Here is a 20,570-nt window from a genome sequence, read left to right as displayed (position 1 = left end):
TCCTCCTGCTCTATAAAACATTGCCTGCAGATAGGACAATCTGCTCCCCCCTGCTCTATAACATGTTTCATGCTGATAGGACACCATGTACAATCTACTCAGCTCCTCCTGCTCTATAACAGGCTACCCGCAGATAGGAAACTATGTACAACCTGTCTCAGCTTCTCCTGCTCTATAACATTCTGCTGGCAGATTAAAATACACTAATATATTTGCTTCTTTCTGTGCTCAAAGGACATTTTCCCTTACCCCCAGTAGCTGATCTTCGTGTCACGGTTTATTTAACCCTTTATTAACATGCCCGCAGTGCATAACACATGGTCACACGTGTGGGTGTATAATCCCTTGTGAAACGGCAGGGCGGCCATTGAGCGCATTCATGCTGCGCCTGTAACCATCTGTGTATAAATCGTGTATGCAGAAACAAGCGGCGCTGCATATTCTTCCCCCGTGTTGTGGATGATTATTATCCGCGTTGTTGCTGTCTATCAAACCCCATTATTTTGTAAAGTGTCATGTCAGGACTTCTTCAATTACATCCTCTCTGTCGTTCTCGTTTTTTTCCCTCCATTTCATTCCGGTATCCGTGCCCCTCGCCGGGAGCGGTGGCTGCAGGTCAGCCTCCTAATGGTCATCGGTGGATGAAAACTCGAAACATCAAGTAAATAGTTTCTGTCAGCCGCTTTGATGTTTAAATCCCCTTCAAAGTCCCTCTTCTCCCCTGACAGCAAAATCAAAGCGCTGATATTTCCCATCTTCAAAATTAATTTTGTTTGTCGTTTTTTTCTCTTTTTTCCCCCCTCCTTTGATTCGCTTCTGTTCTTTCCTGTCCCTAATTTGTCTCCGTTCATATCCCAGAAGTATCTTTTATTGCAGACTTTTTATGTGACATCAGTTCCCTGACACTGTATTACAAAATTGCCGTGAATCAACTTGCTCCTACTTCTCGTGTTCTTCAGTTTATGCCTCGTGTAATCTTGGCTATATATCATTGTAATGCACAGACTATCAGCCTTTAGACGGAGATTTACTCCACTCCTTTTCTTCATCTGGAAGGAGATGGAATGGAAACATGGGATTTATTTATAGGCGCGTTTTAATGGCCAAATAAATCTGGACACCGTTGTTCCTCGTACACCCCTGGAGCTGGTAAATGGGACCCCAGTGCTGGACATTACAAAGTGGGGCTTACAACTTCAAATGAATATTTCTATAATTAAAGGGAAACCATCAGCTATAGTAAAGGGGCTGTCCCCTCTCGCAGTGAGTTAAAGGAACACTCCAGGCAAAGTTTATTTGTTGAATAATATATGGTGCAGTGAACGAAGTCATGTTATGGCGACCCATAACCATAAGATTATTTTCGTTGACACTTCATTACTGTAATTTTGCTTCTCTTATGAATCGGAATCATAGTCACAGTGATCCCCCAGTAGTCACAGCACCTGCCCAACAGTAGCCAGTGGTCACTGTGATGCCCACAGCAGCCTGTAGTAACAGTGATTCCCCTCCAGTAACCAGATGTGACAGTGATGTCCACAGAAGTCACAGTGCCTGCCCCCAGTAACCAGTAGTAACAGCACCTGCCCCCAGTAACCAGTAGTCACAGCACCTGCCCCCAGTAGTCACAGGAATACTGCCAGTAGTTACAGTGATTCCCCCAGTAACCAGTAGTCGCAGTGCCTGCCCCCAGTAGACATAGCACCTGCCTCAAGTAGTCAGTAGTCATCGTAATGCCCCCACTACTCACAGGAATACTGCCAGTAGTCAGTAATCACTGTGTGCTTGCTCCAGTAGTCAGTAATCACTCTGTGTTTGCTCCAGTAGTTAGTAATCACTGTGTGCTTGCTCCAGTAGTCAGTAATCACTGTGTGCTTGCTCCAGTAGTCAGTAATCACTGTGTGCTTGCTCCAGTAGTCACTGTGTGCTTGCTCCAGTAGTCACTGTGTGCTTGCTCCCAGTAGTCAGTAGTCACAGTATTACCCCTGGAAAATGTGTCATCACATGTCTCCTCCACAATGAGTGTGTGGTCCGTGTGATAGATGGAGAACAGCAGAGCTGCCACAAATGAGGGGTGGAAGCCCATTCTCTGCCATGCAGTGTCTTGGTTCCTTAGACCATCGGAAAACATATATAGCCAATAGGCTCAGGCAATGAAAGGGTGTTCAAACTCCCAAGGGGTACTACACTACTGATGGCGCTGCCATTTGTAGTGTAAAACAGTTGATCAGATGGGATGCTAAATCACACAACTGACCATTATTAGCCTGTTTTATAGTTAAGGGGAGACACCCCTTCCCCACAATCAACTGTTAAAATGATTGAGGGAATTTTACCTCAAAGACTTAGAGGTTTAAGCTACAAGATACAATGCACCTTCTGATGCCGGGCTTGGAGCCCTCCTGTCCACGTTCAGGATTAGTGCCAGAAATACCCAATTGTAGAGACTTGGGATGGGGCAGGTAACGTTGGCCAACACACTGAGTAGAGACAAACAACTAGTTCAAGATTCCATTAGCCAAAGCTTTTACAATTTTGTCAAAAGGTACGGGTCTTAACCGTTGTTGTTCCAATTCTCCTTGAAATTGGCTTATACCGTAACCTCCCTTTAACCTCTAAATCAACAAATAGATGCACTCATCTCTAACACTGACCAAATGTTACATACCAAACGTAGGCTTCATGCACACAACCATGTTTGAGGCCATGCGGCTAGCTCAGGACCCCCACTAATGTCTATTATGTACGCCGCCATGCCTCACAGCACCGTAACCGTACCAGGTGGCCACGCCTCAAAACATAGAGCGGGTCCTATTCCATCCGTATTCCAGCCCGTTGTTCATGACCTGTATATTGCACACGTCGTATGGATGAGGTCTTAGTCTTGAATAGTAATAATACCTGCTATTTTTTAACCCTCTGTGCTGCAGTGAGTGAGAGTCCTCGGCGGTGGTAGTCTAAGACACACCCCTCCTGACTCTGCATTGGCTCCGACTGCAGCTCTGCGCTTCCTACCTTCATCTCCTCGACTTGTTATTGGCTGCTGTGTAGAAACACAAGTCTATTACATGACCATGTGGTTGCATGTGCGTATAGGTTTTTACTCGTTTTGTTACCTTTATCTAACGGACCCCATGCACAGACCGTCACCATGTAAATATTCCGTCCTGGGCTTTAGATTAAGCTACAGCTCTGTGTTCAGAGAATCCACATGAAAGTGTAAAGTAGAGGATGTCCTGCGGCTTCCCACCATTGTGCTGTAGAGAAGTAATAATGAGCCATGTGCCTGGCATTTCCTAGTCATCAGCGCGTTGGGTCACTTACTGCCGGCGCGGCGTGTGAATGGACTTTCCATGGAAGTGTCACATTATAGAATGTGGGATTACTTCCAGCACCTGTACATTGATTCTTATCCAGACAGATGGGAAAAGGAGAACATTTTCGAGTCTGGGGGATTCACTGGGGGGAATTTATCATAAGTCTTTTAGATCAGAACTATTCTAGTTGGCCAATAGCAACCAATCAGAGCTCCTCTTTCATTTCCCCACAGATGTTTATAAAATTAAAGCTGAGCTCTGATTGGTTGCCATGGGCAACTAGAACAGTTTTACCTCAGATACTGGATGATACATCTCCCCCACTGTATTTTTCTCGAGATGATGCTTGTCCGGTATTTTGTGCTAGTGGATCTGGAAATGCGCTGAGGGATAGACTTGGTCAAGATGGTGGCAAATGATGTTTTGTCCAACAGCAGATGAAGCACAATTTATAGGCCCCATTTATATATTGCTCGTTTTTTATTGTTTTATGAAAAGGACAAGATAATGGAAGGGGGATAATGTTTTTTTTCTACGTTATTTTAATCTTTTTTATTATTGCGTTACTCCTAAGCCCTTTTCTGCTTTTTCCATTTCCGTTTTTTAACTTCCCCATTCCAAAAGCCATAACTATTTTTGGCAAAGACTTAAGAGGGCTTTTGGGGTTTTTTTTGTGGGAAATATTGTACTTCCTAGTGGCAGCATTTAAAATTTATTAGCAGTCCACCAGGAAGCTGGAAAAATGTGATGGAATTGATATAAAATTATGCAGTTCCAGCAAATTTATATTGGCTTTGTGTGTATGTTCCAAAATGAGCAAATGAGTTCAACATTGAGGTAAAATTTAGGGGAAAAAATAATAATAAAAATGTGACCTTATTTCATAAAGTTTCTTACAGCATTCTGACGTGTTTTGAGTTGTTTCTTAGTTTCTTTGAATCAATGAGATTCTTAGTTGTCGCATGTGTTCCGAATCGGTTAGATTCTTTATGGACTGCTGTGTTTCAAACATGTGATTCTTAGTTGACTTAAGAATCTCATAGATTTGAAACATGTCAGAATTCTGTAATGGCGCCTTTCTGTTTTTAACTGTTAAAAAGATATATTATTTTTTTTGCACATTGTTGGCCATAGACACTGATCCAGGCTCAGGAGTTTGTGCTGCATCCCTTTTATTCTTAAAGGGGTATTCCCATCTGGGCATTCACATTTAATTAAATTCATTTGCCTTATATAAACATTTCTCCAATTGGATGTTATTAAAAAATGTTCCTGTGTGAAGATAATTTCTCATAAATGTAGCAATGTTGTCCCTTAGAAACGAGATGCTTCCTCGGATACGACCACCTCACATTTTGGCAGCGGTGGCCAGACATGCGCTATTGAGTCCTGCCTGACCTCCTGGATTCAGGACACAGGATGGCTGGGGGACATGCAGTAACTCCCGGACATTTCATATACAGAAACCTTTTGTGTCTTTGTGCACTCACTCCAGCAGAGGTGGCCGTATCCAATGAAGCTATCTCATTTCTAAGGGACAACATGGCAACATTTATGAGAAATTATCTTCACACAGGGACATCTAATTGAAGAAATGTTTATATACGTCAGATTAATGAATCTGGATGTGAATGCTCAGACAAGAATACCCCTTTAAGGTCAGTAGGATGACAGAAATACCAAATGTATATTGTTTGACTATGTCTTATTCCTAAGCTTATTATGGCATCGGCAACTTTTTAAGAATATTTTTTTAATATTATGAGATTTTGGAGTGTTGGAATACCTATTAATACCTTTTAAAATTAATATTTGTATTGCAGCGTATGGGTAATACACTTCTTTCCTCCAACAGGGTGTAATAAGAACCTTAGTATTCCTCACTTGTAGCCAAAAACTAATGAAACAATGCAGAGACTTCTATCTTTTTATGGATATGCAAATCATCCAGTCGTAATTAGGATGCCATGACGCATACAGAAGCTGAAATTGTTACCCCTTTAGCCCGTGATTGACAATTTTGGGAAAGAACTGGAATCCCTACACAACATTGTAGGGAAATCTGGTAATTCTATCTCATCCCCATTGCACTTGCAGGCTTATCTTTGTATAATAATAATAATTCCTTTATTTATATAGCGCACACAGATTACGCAGCGCTGCACAGAGCTTGCCAAATCGGTCCCTGTCCCCATAGGGCTCACAATCTAATCATCCTACCAGTATGGAGTGTGGGAGGAAACTGGAGGACCCGGAGGAAACCCACACAAACACGGAGAGAACATACAAACTCTATTATCTCATCTCTTGACAACAGCTGCAGTGTTGGCACTATTCTGTCATTGGGGGTAGAAGTAGATGACAGAATGGCCACTATTATTGGGGAGATAAGGGCCGTACACAGGCGTTACACCTGCCCCTGCACCTGTGTCCATGCTATCCATGGGATGACACTCACATTTTCTCTTTTATGCTCACACATTTTACCTGCTGCCTCTAACTTCTTAAATAACGCTTTTTTTTTCTCCTATCCCCCAGACATTAAGCACAGACGGATACCAATTTTGTTTTTCGCTAACAAAATGGACCTCAGAGACTCCCTGTCATCGGTGAAGGTCTCTCAGTTGCTGTGTTTAGAGAACATCAAGGACAAGCCGTGGCATATTTGGTAATAGTTCTATTATTTTGTCGCGTGTGTGCGCGCGCTGAAGGTTTTTTTTTGTTTGCTAGAAGCGCCTATAAAGCGGCGTACGGGGGTCCCTGCGCTGCACATTACTGCATCTCTCAGCACAAGTGTTTTCTCAACTTCATTATTAGAATGGGAGCAAATAAAGGCAAAGTGCCGCAGGGCCACACCGGTTGTACATCTTCCCATGGTTTGGTACATAAAGAAAGGTTTTTTTACTCATAAATTTGCTCCATATTCTAGCAAAGGCTTTGTTGATATTGTCAGAAAATATTAAAGGGGTTTTCCCATGAAGAAAAGTTAGGCTTTATCCATGGCATAGGGCCTAATCTGCTGATCAGTGGGGGTCTCAGTGCTGGATCACGAAAATGAGGGGTCTGATGGGGTCCCACCTGCGTCAGACCCCTCATCGCTCCATCAGATTAATAGAGCAGACGGCCGCACATGACCATTCTGCTCCATTAATCTCTATGGGGCTGATGGAAATTGCCGAGCACTACCCTTGTTTTCGTGATCTGTGGGGGTCTCAGCCCGTGGATAGGGCCTAACATTTATTTGTGGGAAAACCCCTTTAAGTAATAGGGATGCTCTATTGTAGTGAACAGTTTTCACCCCTCATATATAGAGGAAGGGGACAGCAGTATCGTTACATCCTAAGAGGCAGCTCTGGCCCTGAACCTTTTATTTGAAAGAAAATCTACCATCAGAATCCATCATAATAAACCAGGGACACTTACTCATAGATCCAGACACCGTGACTGTGGTAATCCAGTATATTTGTTATCCATGGCATGTTATCCATGGCATACATTTATACTAATGAGCCTAAATTGTGTTACCAGGGCCACTTCATGCTGTAGCTTTACAGGCTGCTACACTGTGTCCCCTGCTTCCTCAGCACTTCCCACTCTCTCTGCCTAATGTAATCTCACTGCAGGGAAGTCCTCCTGCACACTGTAATAGCCTGTGAATCTGCAGCACGGAGGGGCTCTAACAACACCCCCAGGAGTTCTTGTGGCTCATAAGCATAATTCTAAAAGTTTGTTTTAGAAGGAAGGAGGCCACGGATAACAAATACAAGAAGATTACCAAAGTCGGGGTGCCTGGATTTATGAGTAAGTGTCTGGTTTATCATGATGGATTTCGGTGGTAGATTTCCTTGAGGGGCGTTGTCCTAAGTATTCAAGTTATTCTCCTATTCAAATGAAATAACTATCTGATAGTGAGAGTCTTAACTGCTGGGACCTCCGTGATTACAAGAAAGGAACCGCAAGCTGTCGGGAGAAGGAGTATCTCATTCTCGCTAATGGGTGGAGCATGTGACCTGCAGCGCCATTTACTGTCTTTGAGAGCGGTTGGAGATAGCCAAGCGCTGTGCTCAGCTGTTTCTGTCATTCTCAAACAACTGAATGTAGCTGCAGGGTGCAGGGCTGCGGCCCAGTGGTTGGGGACCGATGTTGTTAAATTCCCTGGCACTCTTTACCATGACCTGAGGACATTCAGGAGCCTTATGGAGACACACTCTTCCTCATATGAAGAGACCATTACTATACTGATACGCTATAGTTGTGGGGTTGGTTACACACCTACCTTCCCCACCTGAAGGGGCTGGGGTCATGATAATGTAAATATCTTGGTCAAGGAATTTGCTTGGTGGGTACCCTCTGGTTTCTGTTGAGTTGGATTGCCTTGATTGACAGGTTTAGGGAGGCCTATATGGCGTAGGGAGGCACCCATCAAATGTTTTTTATCTCTTGCCAACTCTAACCTGAACAAAAGTGCTGCAACGTAGTGCTCTCCTACTGCCCATGGTTAGGAAAGCACAAAACCACTGAATCTAACACATGGATGCAATGCTTCTTAACAAATCAGACCTACATGCTGGCAAGCGCCTCCTGAAACAGGATCCATTCTTTTTTTTTTTGCTTTTAATAACTTAGTTTTCAAGAAAAACGTCTTTTAAAATTATGCGAATGAGCCTCAGGGGCTCCTGTCTACATAATTGAAGCCCCTTCTTGCCCCTTCTTACTTCCGTTTGGGCTTTCTGGATGGGGAGGGTGGAGGCAGGCGCAAACGCCTCATGGAGACGTGAATAATCACCAGACATCTGAGCCAGGAGCCCCTGAGGCTCATTTGCATAATTGTAAACAACATGTTTCTCAAAAAAGTAAGCTAAACTAAGCAAAAAGAAAAACAGATCCTGTTTCAGGGGGAACACCTCAGCATGTAAGTGTGCTTGTTTAGAAGCTCTGTATCCATGTGGTAGATATCCTTTAATTTCTGCACCCAGAAGAATATTCGGTAGCTATGAGGATGACATTCTATCAGGCTTTTAGGTTCAAAACCTGCAGGAAGCATTCGGTTATCTCCTCCAATTGTTTATCTCTTCCCAGTCCTTGGCTTTTTCAAGGGTTAACTTCCACTATTTGATACTAATAACTAAAAACCTCACTTTCAACAAATCTTGGCTGTAATTTTGATTAGTTTTTGAGTTTCACATCCTGAGTAATGTGTATCCCCAGGATATAATTGGCCGAGAGAAGTTTGCAAAGATTGTTAAAAACTCTTTTTACTGTAGTTCAGTCTCTAAAGAAGTAATGAGAAGGAAAGATCCGGAGGAATACAATATCTGTCCATTCAACCCGCGATTTATAAATGATGCTACACTGGGGCACCGTGTTTTTGAAAATGAAATAATTGTGTTTTTAGGAAATGATGGATGAAGCGCTCTGTTAGAGACATTTACACAGGTGGATTTTATTTGGTACAAATGTACTTATACAGCTGCCGCAGACACATGTCCTGGAGCGCCGCAGCTCATAGTCACCACATTATCTCGCTGGAGTAGACTTCTGAAAAGTTTTAAAAATGTGGAAGAAGGGGTCCTACTACTGTCCTACACTATGAAGTGTAACTAAACTTTCACCAAAATGACGTAAATGAAACGTGAAGAGGATAACAGTTAACTGTTGTAATATACTTTATTAAATACATTTCTTTGTATGTCCTTCTTTTTCCCCTGCCTTTCTGCCTTATTTAAGCAGTTTTGTAAATCAGCATTCTGTCCTGTATCCACCGACAGCAGAAAGATATAGGAGCCTGATAAAGTGTCTAATAACAATACAGGTGGTCTGCTACTTAAGAATAACCGATTTACATATGACCCCTAGTTACAAACGGACCTCTGGATATTGGTAATTTACTGTACTTTTGCCTTAGGTTACAATAAACATCTATAACAGTTATCAAAGGTGTTTGCAATGACATTTTATTGTTACTCCTGGTTCTTATGACAATCCAACATTATTAAAATCCAATTGTCACAGAGACCAAATACATTTTCTCTGGGGTTACAATGATAAAATATACAGTTCCAACTTGCATACAAATTCAACTTAAGAACAAACCTCCAGAACCTATCATAACCCTGGGACTGCCTATACCTGGATCTTACCAATCTACCCAATCTTCTCAGAGAGCTGAATGAATAAAAGACATGTTCTCTAGATAAAGGGAAAGAGTTAATTATTAGCCTCCTAATCTGTCTGATGTGGCATCTGAAAGCTTTTAGATACACTGCTCACTACAGGAGAAAGAGAAGCAACAAGGCACAGAGAAGCTGCTTTACTTAATGAAGTATATTACCCAGTCTTCTATTATCACCAGCTTTATTCATTTCTGAAATGTAAAAAATGTATATCGCTTTTAAGATTTAACATTCGGACATGGCAATATGGTGCGGCAACTGCATGATGTCTTGTCCATCATCCACCCATGGGACCTGATATCTGCTTATTATATTGGACTAGGTGGGTCAGACTTCCATCTCACGTCCTTGCCGCACAATTTGAACATACCCTTACTTATGTTGTTTATACAGTAAAACTATTGTCCTCTCTGTTAAAGGGATTGTCCACTCTCAGCAAATAATTGATATAGTTTAAGTAAGGAGAAGTTATACCATTTTCCAATATACTTTCTATATCAATTCCTCACGGTTTTCTAGATCTCTGCTTGCTGTCATTCTATAGGAAGCTTCTATGATTACTTCCTGTGGATAGAAATATGTCCATGGCCATGTGACGGACAGGCAGGGTTTTGGAATAGTTATCTCACTCAGCTCTGATTACTCTCTGTGATACTAGCGTCTCGTGCACCTGTGTGACATCACATGACCAAGGACAGATCATGGACCTGCTCCCATGAGTTTACAATTAATGAGAAAGAAGGGGGTGACCAGTCATCTTTTATAGGATGATGTAACACAAATGAAATATATCAGAACGAGCCGCTCACGAGCCGGCGTTGACGTATCAATATAAAGTGCATGGGGGGTAGTTTTTTGATGAAGGGATCAGGTATAGAGGGACAAAATGAGAGGGTTAGTGTAGCGAGAGAAAAATGTGATAGGTTTGCTTTTAGTGTGTGTTTGAAGCAGTGAAAGCTCAATATTAATCTGATTGTTCTGGGTAGCACATTCCAGAGAAGCGCTGCATCACGAGAGAAGACTTGAGACAGAAGTAGGAGGTACAGATTCTAATAACCCATGACTGTTCTATGTGTGTGGACATCTTTACAACCAAATCACTCAATGCTTTTGTGACTCCCCCTGGATAATTTTCTGATATATTTTGCCTACTGCATCATAATTTAACCAATTTTTTTTTTTTGTATTTTCTAGCGCGAGTGACGGCCTGAAGGGTGAGGGTCTCCAGGAGGGGGTGGACTGGCTGCAGGGTAAGTGACGGTGTCTCATCTCATCAGCGATTGTCTTTCTGTCATTTATCTTCCATCCTCTCATATTATTATCATTTCCATCTCTCCCGCTATCAGACCAGATCACACAGTGAGTACATCTGCATCTCGTTTGCTTATTGTGTTTTATTTTTATCGCCTTCAGTCTCATCCCTGGCTGATAGTGCCATCCTGTGCCCGACGTAACACCTTGTTTAGTTGTAAGAGGCCGGTGACCACTAATGTAGACTTGTACAGTCTATGTAGAGTCTATAATTTTATATTTGTATTATATTTTATCTCATTTGCGCTCACAATCATTATCTAATACTCCGGGCTCAGTCTATGTGTGTAATACCTGTGCTATGTACAGCAGAGGGGCAGCTGCCCTCTCCATCTACACCGATTAACCGAAATCTCACAATAAGAATAAGACATAAATTATTCCTTCTCACGTCTTGGCAGTAATTCCCAGTCTTCAGCCTGAAGCCACTGGCGGAGCCGCGCTGTCATCCATCAGGCTTGTCAATCAGAGCGCTGCTGCAGAAACCAATGTGACAATGTCATCTCAGCTTCCTGGCCATGCTGTAAGGCCTGTCAAGGGGGCACTTGACTTATAGTACAGCTACCCCCCCCCCCCCCAATATAGTCTTCTTTTTAGGAGATAATGTGCATAAATAACCACCAGTAATTCTGACCTATGGAACGGTAAAGCCCAGTCCCTTCCATGTAGTCTAGTGGGAAGTCAGTGTGCCTCCTATCTATAGATAGGGGATTAGTGTCTGACTGCAAGGACCCCCCTCCCCAGCGATCAAAACACAGAAACTGCAAGTATCCTAAAATGGAGTTCAGGTTGGTCTTCTGGGGCAGCTCATAGTAGTGAATGGAGTTCAAGTAGGCCTTCAGGGTTTTTTTCTAGTAGTAAATGGAGTTTAGGTTGGACTTCAGGGGCAGCTCATAGTAGTATATAAAGTTCAGGTTGGACTTTAGGGGCAGCTCATAGTAGTAAATAAAGTTCAGGTTGGACTTTAGGGGCAGCTCATAGTAGTAAATGGAGTTCAAGTTGGACTTTAGGGGCAGCTCATAGTAGTAAATAAAGTTCAGGTTGGACTTTAGGGGCAGCTCATAGTAGTAAATGGAGTTCAAGTTGGACTTTAGGGGCAGCTCATAGTAGTAAATAAAGTTCAGGTTGGACTTTAGGGGCAGCTCATAGTAGTAAATAAAGTTCAGGTTGGACTTTAGGGGCAGCTCATAGTAGTATATAAAGTTCAGGTTGGACTTCAGAGGCAGCTCATAGTAGTGAATAGAGTTCAGGTTGGACTTTAGGGGCAGCTCATAGTAGTAAATGGAGTTCAGGTTGGACTTTAGGGGCAGCTCATAGTAGTAAATAAAGTTCAGGTTGGACTTTAGGGGCAGCTCATAGTAGTAAATGGAGTTCAAGTTGGACTTTAGGGGCAGCTCATAGTAGTAAATGGAGTTCAGGTTGGACTTTAGGGGCAGCTCATAGTAGTAAATAAAGTTCAGGTTGGACTTTAGGGGCAGCTCATAGTAGTAAATAAAGTTCAGGTTGGACTTCAGAGGCAGCTCATAGTAGTGAATAGAGTTCAGGTTGGACTTTAGGGGCAGCTCATAGTAGTAAATGGAGTTCAAGTTGGACTTTAGGGGCAGCTCATAGTAGTAAATAAAGTTCAGGTTGGACTTTAGGGGCAGCTCATAGTAGTAAATGGAGTTCAAGTTGGACTTTAGGGGCAGCTCATAGTAGTAAATAAAGTTCAAGTTGGACTTTAGGGGCAGCTCATAGTAGTAAATAAAGTTCAGGTTGGACTTTAGGGGCAGCTCATAGTAGTAAATGGAGTTCAAGTTGGACTTTAGGGGCAGCTCATAGTAGTAAATAAAGTTCAGGTTGGACTTTAGGGGCAGCTCATAGTAGTAAATAAAGTTCAGGTTGGACTTTAGGGGCAGCTCATAGTAGTATATAAAGTTCAGGTTGGACTTCAGAGGCAGCTCATAGTAGTGAATAGAGTTCAGGTTGGACTTTAGGGGCAGCTCATAGTAGTAAATAAAGTTCAGGTTGGACTTCAGAGGCAGCTCATAGTAGTAAATGGAGTTCAGGTTGGACTTTAGGGGCAGCTCATAGTAGTATATAAAGTTCAGGTTGGACTTCAGAGGCAGCTCATAGTAGTGAATAGAGTTCAGGTTGGACTTTAGGGGCAGCTCATAGTAGTAAATAAAGTTCAGGTTGGACTTTAGGGGCAGCTCATAGTAGTATATAAAGTTCAGGTTGGACTTCAGAGGCAGCTCATAGTAGTGAATAGAGTTCAGGTTGGACTTTAGGGGCAGCTCATAGTAGTAAATAAAGTTCAGGTTGGACTTCAGAGGCAGCTCATAGTAGTAAATGGAGTTCAGGTTGGACTTTAGGGGCAGCTCATAGTAGTATATAAAGTTCAGGTTGGACTTCAGAGGCAGCTCATAGTAGTGAATAGAGTTCAGGTTGGACTTTAGGGGCAGCTCATAGTAGTAAATGGAGTTCAGGTTGGACTTTAGGGGCAGCTCATAGTAGTAAATAAAGTTCAGGTTGGACTTTAGGGGCAGCTCATAGTAGTAAATGGAGTTCAAGTTGGACTTTAGGGGCAGCTCATAGTAGTAAATGGAGTTCAGGTTGGACTTTAGGGGCAGCTCATAGTAGTAAATAAAGTTCAGGTTGGACTTTAGGGGCAGCTCATAGTAGTAAATAAAGTTCAGGTTGGACTTCAGAGGCAGCTCATAGTAGTGAATAGAGTTCAGGTTGGACTTTAGGGGCAGCTCATAGTAGTAAATGGAGTTCAAGTTGGACTTTAGGGGCAGCTCATAGTAGTAAATAAAGTTCAGGTTGGACTTTAGGGGCAGCTCATAGTAGTAAATAAAGTTCAGGTTGGACTTTAGGGGCAGCTCATAGTAGTAAATGGAGTTCAAGTTGGACTTTAGGGGCAGCTCATAGTAGTAAATAAAGTTCAGGTTGGACTTTAGGGGCAGCTCATAGTAGTAAATAAAGTTCAGGTTGGACTTTAGGGGCAGCTCATAGTAGTATATAAAGTTCAGGTTGGACTTCAGAGGCAGCTCATAGTAGTGAATAGAGTTCAGGTTGGACTTTAGGGGCAGCTCATAGTAGTAAATAAAGTTCAGGTTGGACTTCAGAGGCAGCTCATAGTAGTAAATGGAGTTCAGGTTGGACTTTAGGGGCAGCTCATAGTAGTATATAAAGTTCAGGTTGGACTTCAGAGGCAGCTCATAGTAGTGAATAGAGTTCAGGTTGGACTTCAGGGGCAGCTCATAGTAGTATATAAAGTTCAGGTTGGACTTTAGGGGCAGCTCATAGTAGTAAATGGAGTTCAAGTTGGACTTTAGGGGCAGCTCATAGTAGTAAATAAAGTTCAGGTTGGACTTTAGGGGCAGCTCATAGTAGTAAATAAAGTTCAGGTTGGACTTTAGGGGCAGCTCATAGTAGTATATAAAGTTCAGGTTGGACTTCAGAGGCAGCTCATAGTAGTGAATAGAGTTCAGGTTGGACTTTAGGGGCAGCTCATAGTAGTAAATGGAGTTCAGGTTGGACTTTAGGGGCAGCTCATAGTAGTAAATAAAGTTCAGGTTGGACTTTAGGGGCAGCTCATAGTAGTAAATAAAGTTCAGGTTGGACTTCAGAGGCAGCTCATAGTAGTGAATAGAGTTCAGGTTGGACTTTAGGGGCAGCTCATAGTAGTAAATGGAGTTCAAGTTGGACTTTAGGGGCAGCTCATAGTAGTAAATGGAGTTCAAGTTGGACTTTAGGGGCAGCTCATAGTAGTAAATGGAGTTCTGGTTGGACTTTAGGGGCAGCTCATAGTAGTGAAAAGAGTTCAGGTTGGACTTTAGGGGCAGCTCATAGTAGTAAATGGAGTTCAAGTTGGACTTTAGGGGCAGCTCATAGTAGTAAATAAAGTTCAGGTTGGACTTTAGGGGCAGCTCATAGTAGTAAATAAAGTTCAGGTTGGACTTTAGGGGCAGCTCATAGTAGTAAATAAAGTTCAGGTTGGACTTTAGGGGCAGCTCATAGTAGTGAATAAAGTTCAGGTTGGACTTTAGGGGCAGCTCATAGTAGTAAATAAAGTTCAGGTTGGACTTTAGGGGCAGCTCATAGTAGTGAATAAAGTTCAGGTTGGACTTTAGGGGCAGCTCATAGTAGTAAATAAAATTCAGGTTGGACTTTAAGGGCAGCTCATAGTAGTATATAAAGTTCAGGTTGGACTTTAGGGGCAGCTCATAGTAGTAAATAAAGTTCAGGTTGGACTTTAGGGGCAGCTCATAGTAGTAAATAAAGTTCAGGTTGGACTTTAAGGGCAGCTCATAGTAGTAAATATTGTTCAGGTTGGACTTTAGGGACAGCTCATAGTAGTGAATTGAATATAGGTTGTACTTATGGGTCAGTTCTTAGTAGTGAATGGAGCACAGATCCTTCACCATCTGTATGGGGGAACATGGGGACATACAGGCCTTAGTTCTTATGGTCGGACCCAATCTATCAGACACAGGAAAGGGGATAGATGTCCCTAGTATTAGACCCCCTGTATTATTTCGAATTTTAGATAACTAGAGAAATACAAAAAACAAAAGCAAACAAAATTCTAAAAATGTAAAAAAAAGACAAGAAAAAGATTTTTTTACTTGCATTTTAAAACCAAAAAAACATTGTGTAAACCCCGGATTTCAGAAGGAATTGTAATAATGGGGTTAAGTTTCATGATATAAAAGTCTGGGAGCCTGGGGTATACAGAGAAGTTTTATCCCTAGTTCTGTCCTGCAGCCATTGCTTTGCTTTCTGGGGAGTTTTTTTGTTGTTGTTGGTTGTTAATATTTAAGCAACGCAGACAATCGCCACTAGATGTCAGAGTTGATTTACAGTTCATAAACATATTGCGGAGCGATGTCTGTGATACTGTACATAGCGAGGACTGGGCTGATGCTACAAGCAGCGACACCCTGATATACTGCACTGCGTGTCTACACCGGGCCAGCTACAACAATTATTGTATTTTGTGGTATCTCCTGATCATCTTGGTTCTTGGAAGGAATAGCAGTAAAGACTGACACATAGTAGAACCCCAGGGGAGTAATGTAACGCCTCTATTGAATGGATTGATTCCCCAACTTTTGATACCACCCTAAGATGAAACTTTCAGGACTGCTGGGCGTGTCCTGTCATTTACATGGATGTCTGGGAAATGTGTGGCCAAAATCAGCTGTTACTGAAGACCTTCTTCTAGCTTGGTTTATGCCCCTAAACATCTGTGTAACCATATCTTGTGTTGTTAGTAGCAGCAGGACTGTTAAAATTGCATTAATATTCCAGGTTTGTTGCTGGACTCTCTGGTGCTCTGGTGTGTGAGATCTCTTCAGTGCACTCCTGCACATGTAAGTCATAAACTGGCATGTGTACTAGTGATGCCGCACTAGATTTGGCAATGTGCTTACAAAGTCCCAAGGTCAGACAACCACCAATCTGTAGCTGAGGGCAAACTATAGCCACATGCTACACATCACTCTATTACATTGGAGAAAGATTTATGAAAACAGGTGCAAAATCAGAAAGAACAGATGCCCTTAGCAACATTGGCGCGCAAATTGACATTATTCTTTGACTTCCCCTTCCAGAAGGGGGCGCCGCAGTGAAGGATTGGGAGCGGCATTGTGTTATATAAACTGCTGCTACTGGAGTAAATTCTATAAAACCAAAAGGAAAGAACAGGTCTCCCATGACCTCAGATCCAGTCCCTGACATGGCTGACCGGTCCACTTAGCTGCACGTTCCGGCTGTTTTCCTTGGAGTTAACCCCATGCTCTCCGGAGTTGTCCTGTGTGCTCCACCATGCGGGGGATCAGTAGTGTAATTCCCGCTGGCAGCTCAGTGTTGGGCTATGAGCCATGTTCAAGTGTTTCCATGAATCCCTCCGCTATTCCAGAGTGTTGCCGTTACATCTGACAGGAGCCGGACATTTTTGTCACAATTAAAGACCTTCAGCTGCAGCCAAGGAATTTTGTTTTTGTAGCTTTGTTTTTTGCTTTCCAGACTTTTCGGATCTTCAGTATAGGGAATATCCATATTCCCAACATCTCACCCCCCCCCCCCCTCCCTCCATACAAATATATAAATCATAAACTGCAATTCTATGACCTGTCCTTTGTTGCTTTTTTTGTTTGTTTTTTTCAGAATAAGCTAGATTTTTCATTGCACCTTTGGGCATATAACTTTATTGACCCCTTCGGTGTGGAGGGTGGAAAAGAAAGATCCCAAGAGGCGTTGCATAATGTTGAGCTGTAAGAAAAGAATTTCCAGAATTGTTTTATGACAAGTGTTTATTATTAAATCAGTCAGGAGAGGAGATGGGGGCTCTTTAAAGAGGTTTTCCACAAATCTGGAAAACTCCCAGGGGGCTGGGGTAAGAAGAATACATACTCACCCTACTGCAGCTCCTGGTACCCTATCTGGTACTTCCTGTTTTGGGTCTGATCTCTTCAGACCAGGGGGCAACACAGGAAGTGAAGTCCATGGGAAAAGGAAGTGACGTCACATGTCCAAGGCTACTCATTGGATGAAGCAGTTCCCGTGATCCCCCAAAATTTATACTCCAGTTCAAGGCTGAACATCGGTAGTAAGTGAGCGACACGGAAATGAGGAGCTGATGCAAGTTAAGTTCTCATTACATAGCATTTTAGGGAAATTATTTAACCAACTGTTAAATAATCCAGAGACACCATGCATGATTTTTTCAGTGTGAAAAATCCAGTTGGCTCTAGGGCAGCTGCACAAGAATTTTAGAGTTAAAAATCCACAGTGTCATACAGTACCAGTATAGTGGATAGGATTTATACGAATCCCATGCACACAAGCCGAAACATATTTGGAAACATTTACTTACCCGGTCGCTAGAGTCCATCCAAAGTGCATTGTCCGACCGGAATGCACTGTGCCGCAATTCACTAAGATGGTGCGCCAGAGATCCTGCATGTGTCGCTTCCCCGCTCAGGTCCGCCAGAGTTCACCTTCTTCTTCCCGGTGCATGTAAGTGCTTTGTCTTGCGACACAAATTGAAAGTTAAATCCCACGATCAGCCCCCCCTCCGATTTCTGTCGCATGAAAGCTTAGCAGCGTAGCTGCGCCACAATCCGATCGCGTGTGACACAATTCCCTGCTGAATACCTGTCCCAGCGGCGCAAATCCCAAAAACCATGAACAGTCCGACGAAAGTGCGATCCGCGACCCCCATTCTGCCCATTGTTACTGTTATGCAGCGCCTATGGCAGTGGTGGCGAACCTATGGCGCTGGTGCCAGAGATGGCACTCGGAGGCCTTTCTGTTGGCACCAGGGCTGTCTCCCAGGCATAGAGTTTGCCAGACATGGAATCTTCCTGCAGTGTCAGGCAGTCCAAGTAGTGCCCTGCTATTGTAAAGTGACCCATCCTGTGCTGCTTGGTCCCGTCTGAAGAGTTAGGAGGTGTGGACAGGCTCCGATTTGAGCTAAAAAATTCCCGTAGCAATAAGTTTGTTACTGCCTAAATTGCCATGTTGGCACTTTGGGAAAAGTAGTATTTTTTGGGTCTCATTTTGGGCACTCGATCTCTAAAAGGTTCGCCATCACTGGCCTATGGGGTCCCGGGGTGCAGGGCAATGGGGGCCTAGCCTGTCATTATGGGTACTGGTAAACCACTGGGTCTTGGTCCCTTCTGGTACAGTGTTGTCACAAAGATTTGAAGTACCGACCCCCCGCCGGTTTCCACTGTTTTGTTAATAACTCTATGTAAATTGTGCAGCTTTTCCTCTACGTGTCCCGGTAGCCTTACAATCTGCGTTTTGTAAGCTGAACAAAGACGTCTGAAACTGGCCTTAGTTCTTAGTCCTTAGTATTGCATATACAGTATATTGCAGTTGTGGAGGACATATGATACACATATGATACACGGCGGGTTTACCTTTTACATTAGAAAGATAGAACGTGAGATGACGAGGGAAGCCTAAGCTTTTCATAAGGGCACTCCGGCCCCTCCGCCATCTTACCTGCACAGCTACATTATAACTCGCCTTATAAATCTTTTATGGACCGAAAGTCGGATGTATATGTTATCTGCATGGAACCTCAGACATTTAGTATCTCATTTCTCAGGCCGTAGCTAATAGCAGACGCCGCAATAGGGGGAGTTTTACTGGACATCGGCACTTTAATGATCCGACGAGAGTGTCCAGACATTACAACCCCATCAACTCCTTTATGAGGATCACGACATCCAGGTTTATGGGCGGCCATGATGTGAAGCTCTGTAAAATGCCTCTTGTAAATGTCTGCAGAGCGGTAGAGTAATTAATAGGATTTGGCTTGGTATTAATGATGTTATTGATGGGGACCTCAAATAAATCCCGAACGTCTGCGGATTCAACCTGATACAATGTGCGGCATGGACGTATATGAGATCAGGCCTCAGGAAAGTCTAACTGCTTGTATTATAAGTTTTAAAACTTATTTTATAGTAATTCTTGCATTGCGTTGATTATACGGGAGGTCATCATGGACCTTACTAGGGCCTGAGATTAAGGTTATGTTCTTTATTAATATCTAAAGTAACTTATCATGGCTTTCTATAAGATACATCAGGCCATAACATTGGGTTATGTATGGCAGCTTTGACAACCTCCTCATCTACGTATCCACCTCTGACAAACCTCTTCATCTACTTGTCCACCTTTGACCACCCTCATCTGTACAACTATGACAAGCCCCATCATTTACATGTCCACCTCTGACAAGATCTCTCATTGAGCGTCTTATGCTTATCTCATTATTTCTCATCTCTTACATTGGGCAATCCGTTTCTGAAGGTCATGTGATTTGACCGAAACGTAAATTCTGGATTGCATACTGAAAGCCAAATGTAAATATCATTCTCTTGAATTAAAGAGAATTGCATCACATTTGAGTTCCAAGTACTTTCTTATTAAATACAATTATGGGTCGTTCCCTAACTTGAGCACCAACTGGAACCATATACTACCACGAGTGACGTGTATTCAACCATTACTACAATAACTCTCGTGGATATAGCCAGCTTTGACACCCCACATCCCCATCTTTGTTTAACCAATAGGTACATGTCCACATGCCACATTTAAAAAGCCCACACTTACACGGCCACCATTGACCAGCCCCATATTTTCTTGTCCACCATTGCTGAGAAGCACCTCCTATTAATGTCCACTATTGACAATCCCCTTTACCATTGGCCAGCACATCATCTAAATGTCTAATTGATAAGCCCATTTATTACAATGTCCATCATTAACAAGCCCCTTTTTATCCACATTTTTCCACATTTGACAAGCCCATCATCTACATGTTCACCATTGGTCCGCCATTGACAAGAACCTCCTCCTCTACTTGCCCATCATTGACAAGCCCCTTCATCTAAACGCCTACCATTTACATGTCCCTTTATTTAATTGTCCACCAGTGGCAAGTCTCTCATCAACATGTAGGATTAGAGACTGGGATCGGCACCACTAAAGTAAAAAGCATACAATGGCGGCCAAAGCTGTACCAAAAACTACTAAAATTATAAATGAACACAGATGTACGCTATATGACCAAAGATATACAATTTTATTAATAATGCAAAAAGAGCACAGCAAGAACAAACAACAATAAAAACCATTAAAAAGTGTGCAAAGCACACAAATTCAACAGGCAGAGCAACCCAGTCTTCCTCAGGTGCACCCCTGAGGAAGCTAGGCGACTAGCGATACGCGTGGGGTCTTCTCCCCAGCTCTTCTCCTT

The 20,570-nt window shown here is 42.8% G+C and overlaps 1 protein-coding gene across 3 annotated transcripts in view; it reads left to right on the top strand.

Moving 5' to 3' along the window:
- The window catches only part of ARL6 (ARF like GTPase 6), a 42,608-nt gene that overhangs the window by 19,630 nt on the left and 2,408 nt on the right, over positions 1-20,570 (top strand). For 2 of the 3 annotated variants that reach the window (XM_072138513.1, XM_072138514.1), the window contains 3 exons: positions 5,856-5,985; positions 10,685-10,740; positions 10,837-10,849. In XM_072138513.1, coding sequence (XP_071994614.1) covers positions 5,856-5,985; positions 10,685-10,740; positions 10,837-10,849 — 199 coding nt within the window. The remainder of the gene's footprint in view (positions 1-5,855; positions 5,986-10,684; positions 10,741-10,836; positions 10,850-20,570) is intronic. The other variant, XM_072138515.1, reaches the window with a different exon arrangement.

The sequence above is a fragment of the Engystomops pustulosus genome, chromosome 2, assembly GCF_040894005.1.
Source record: "Engystomops pustulosus chromosome 2, aEngPut4.maternal, whole genome shotgun sequence".
Taxonomy (NCBI): Eukaryota; Metazoa; Chordata; class Amphibia; order Anura; family Leptodactylidae; genus Engystomops; species Engystomops pustulosus.
This window is presented reverse-complemented; position numbering and strand designations above follow the sequence as displayed.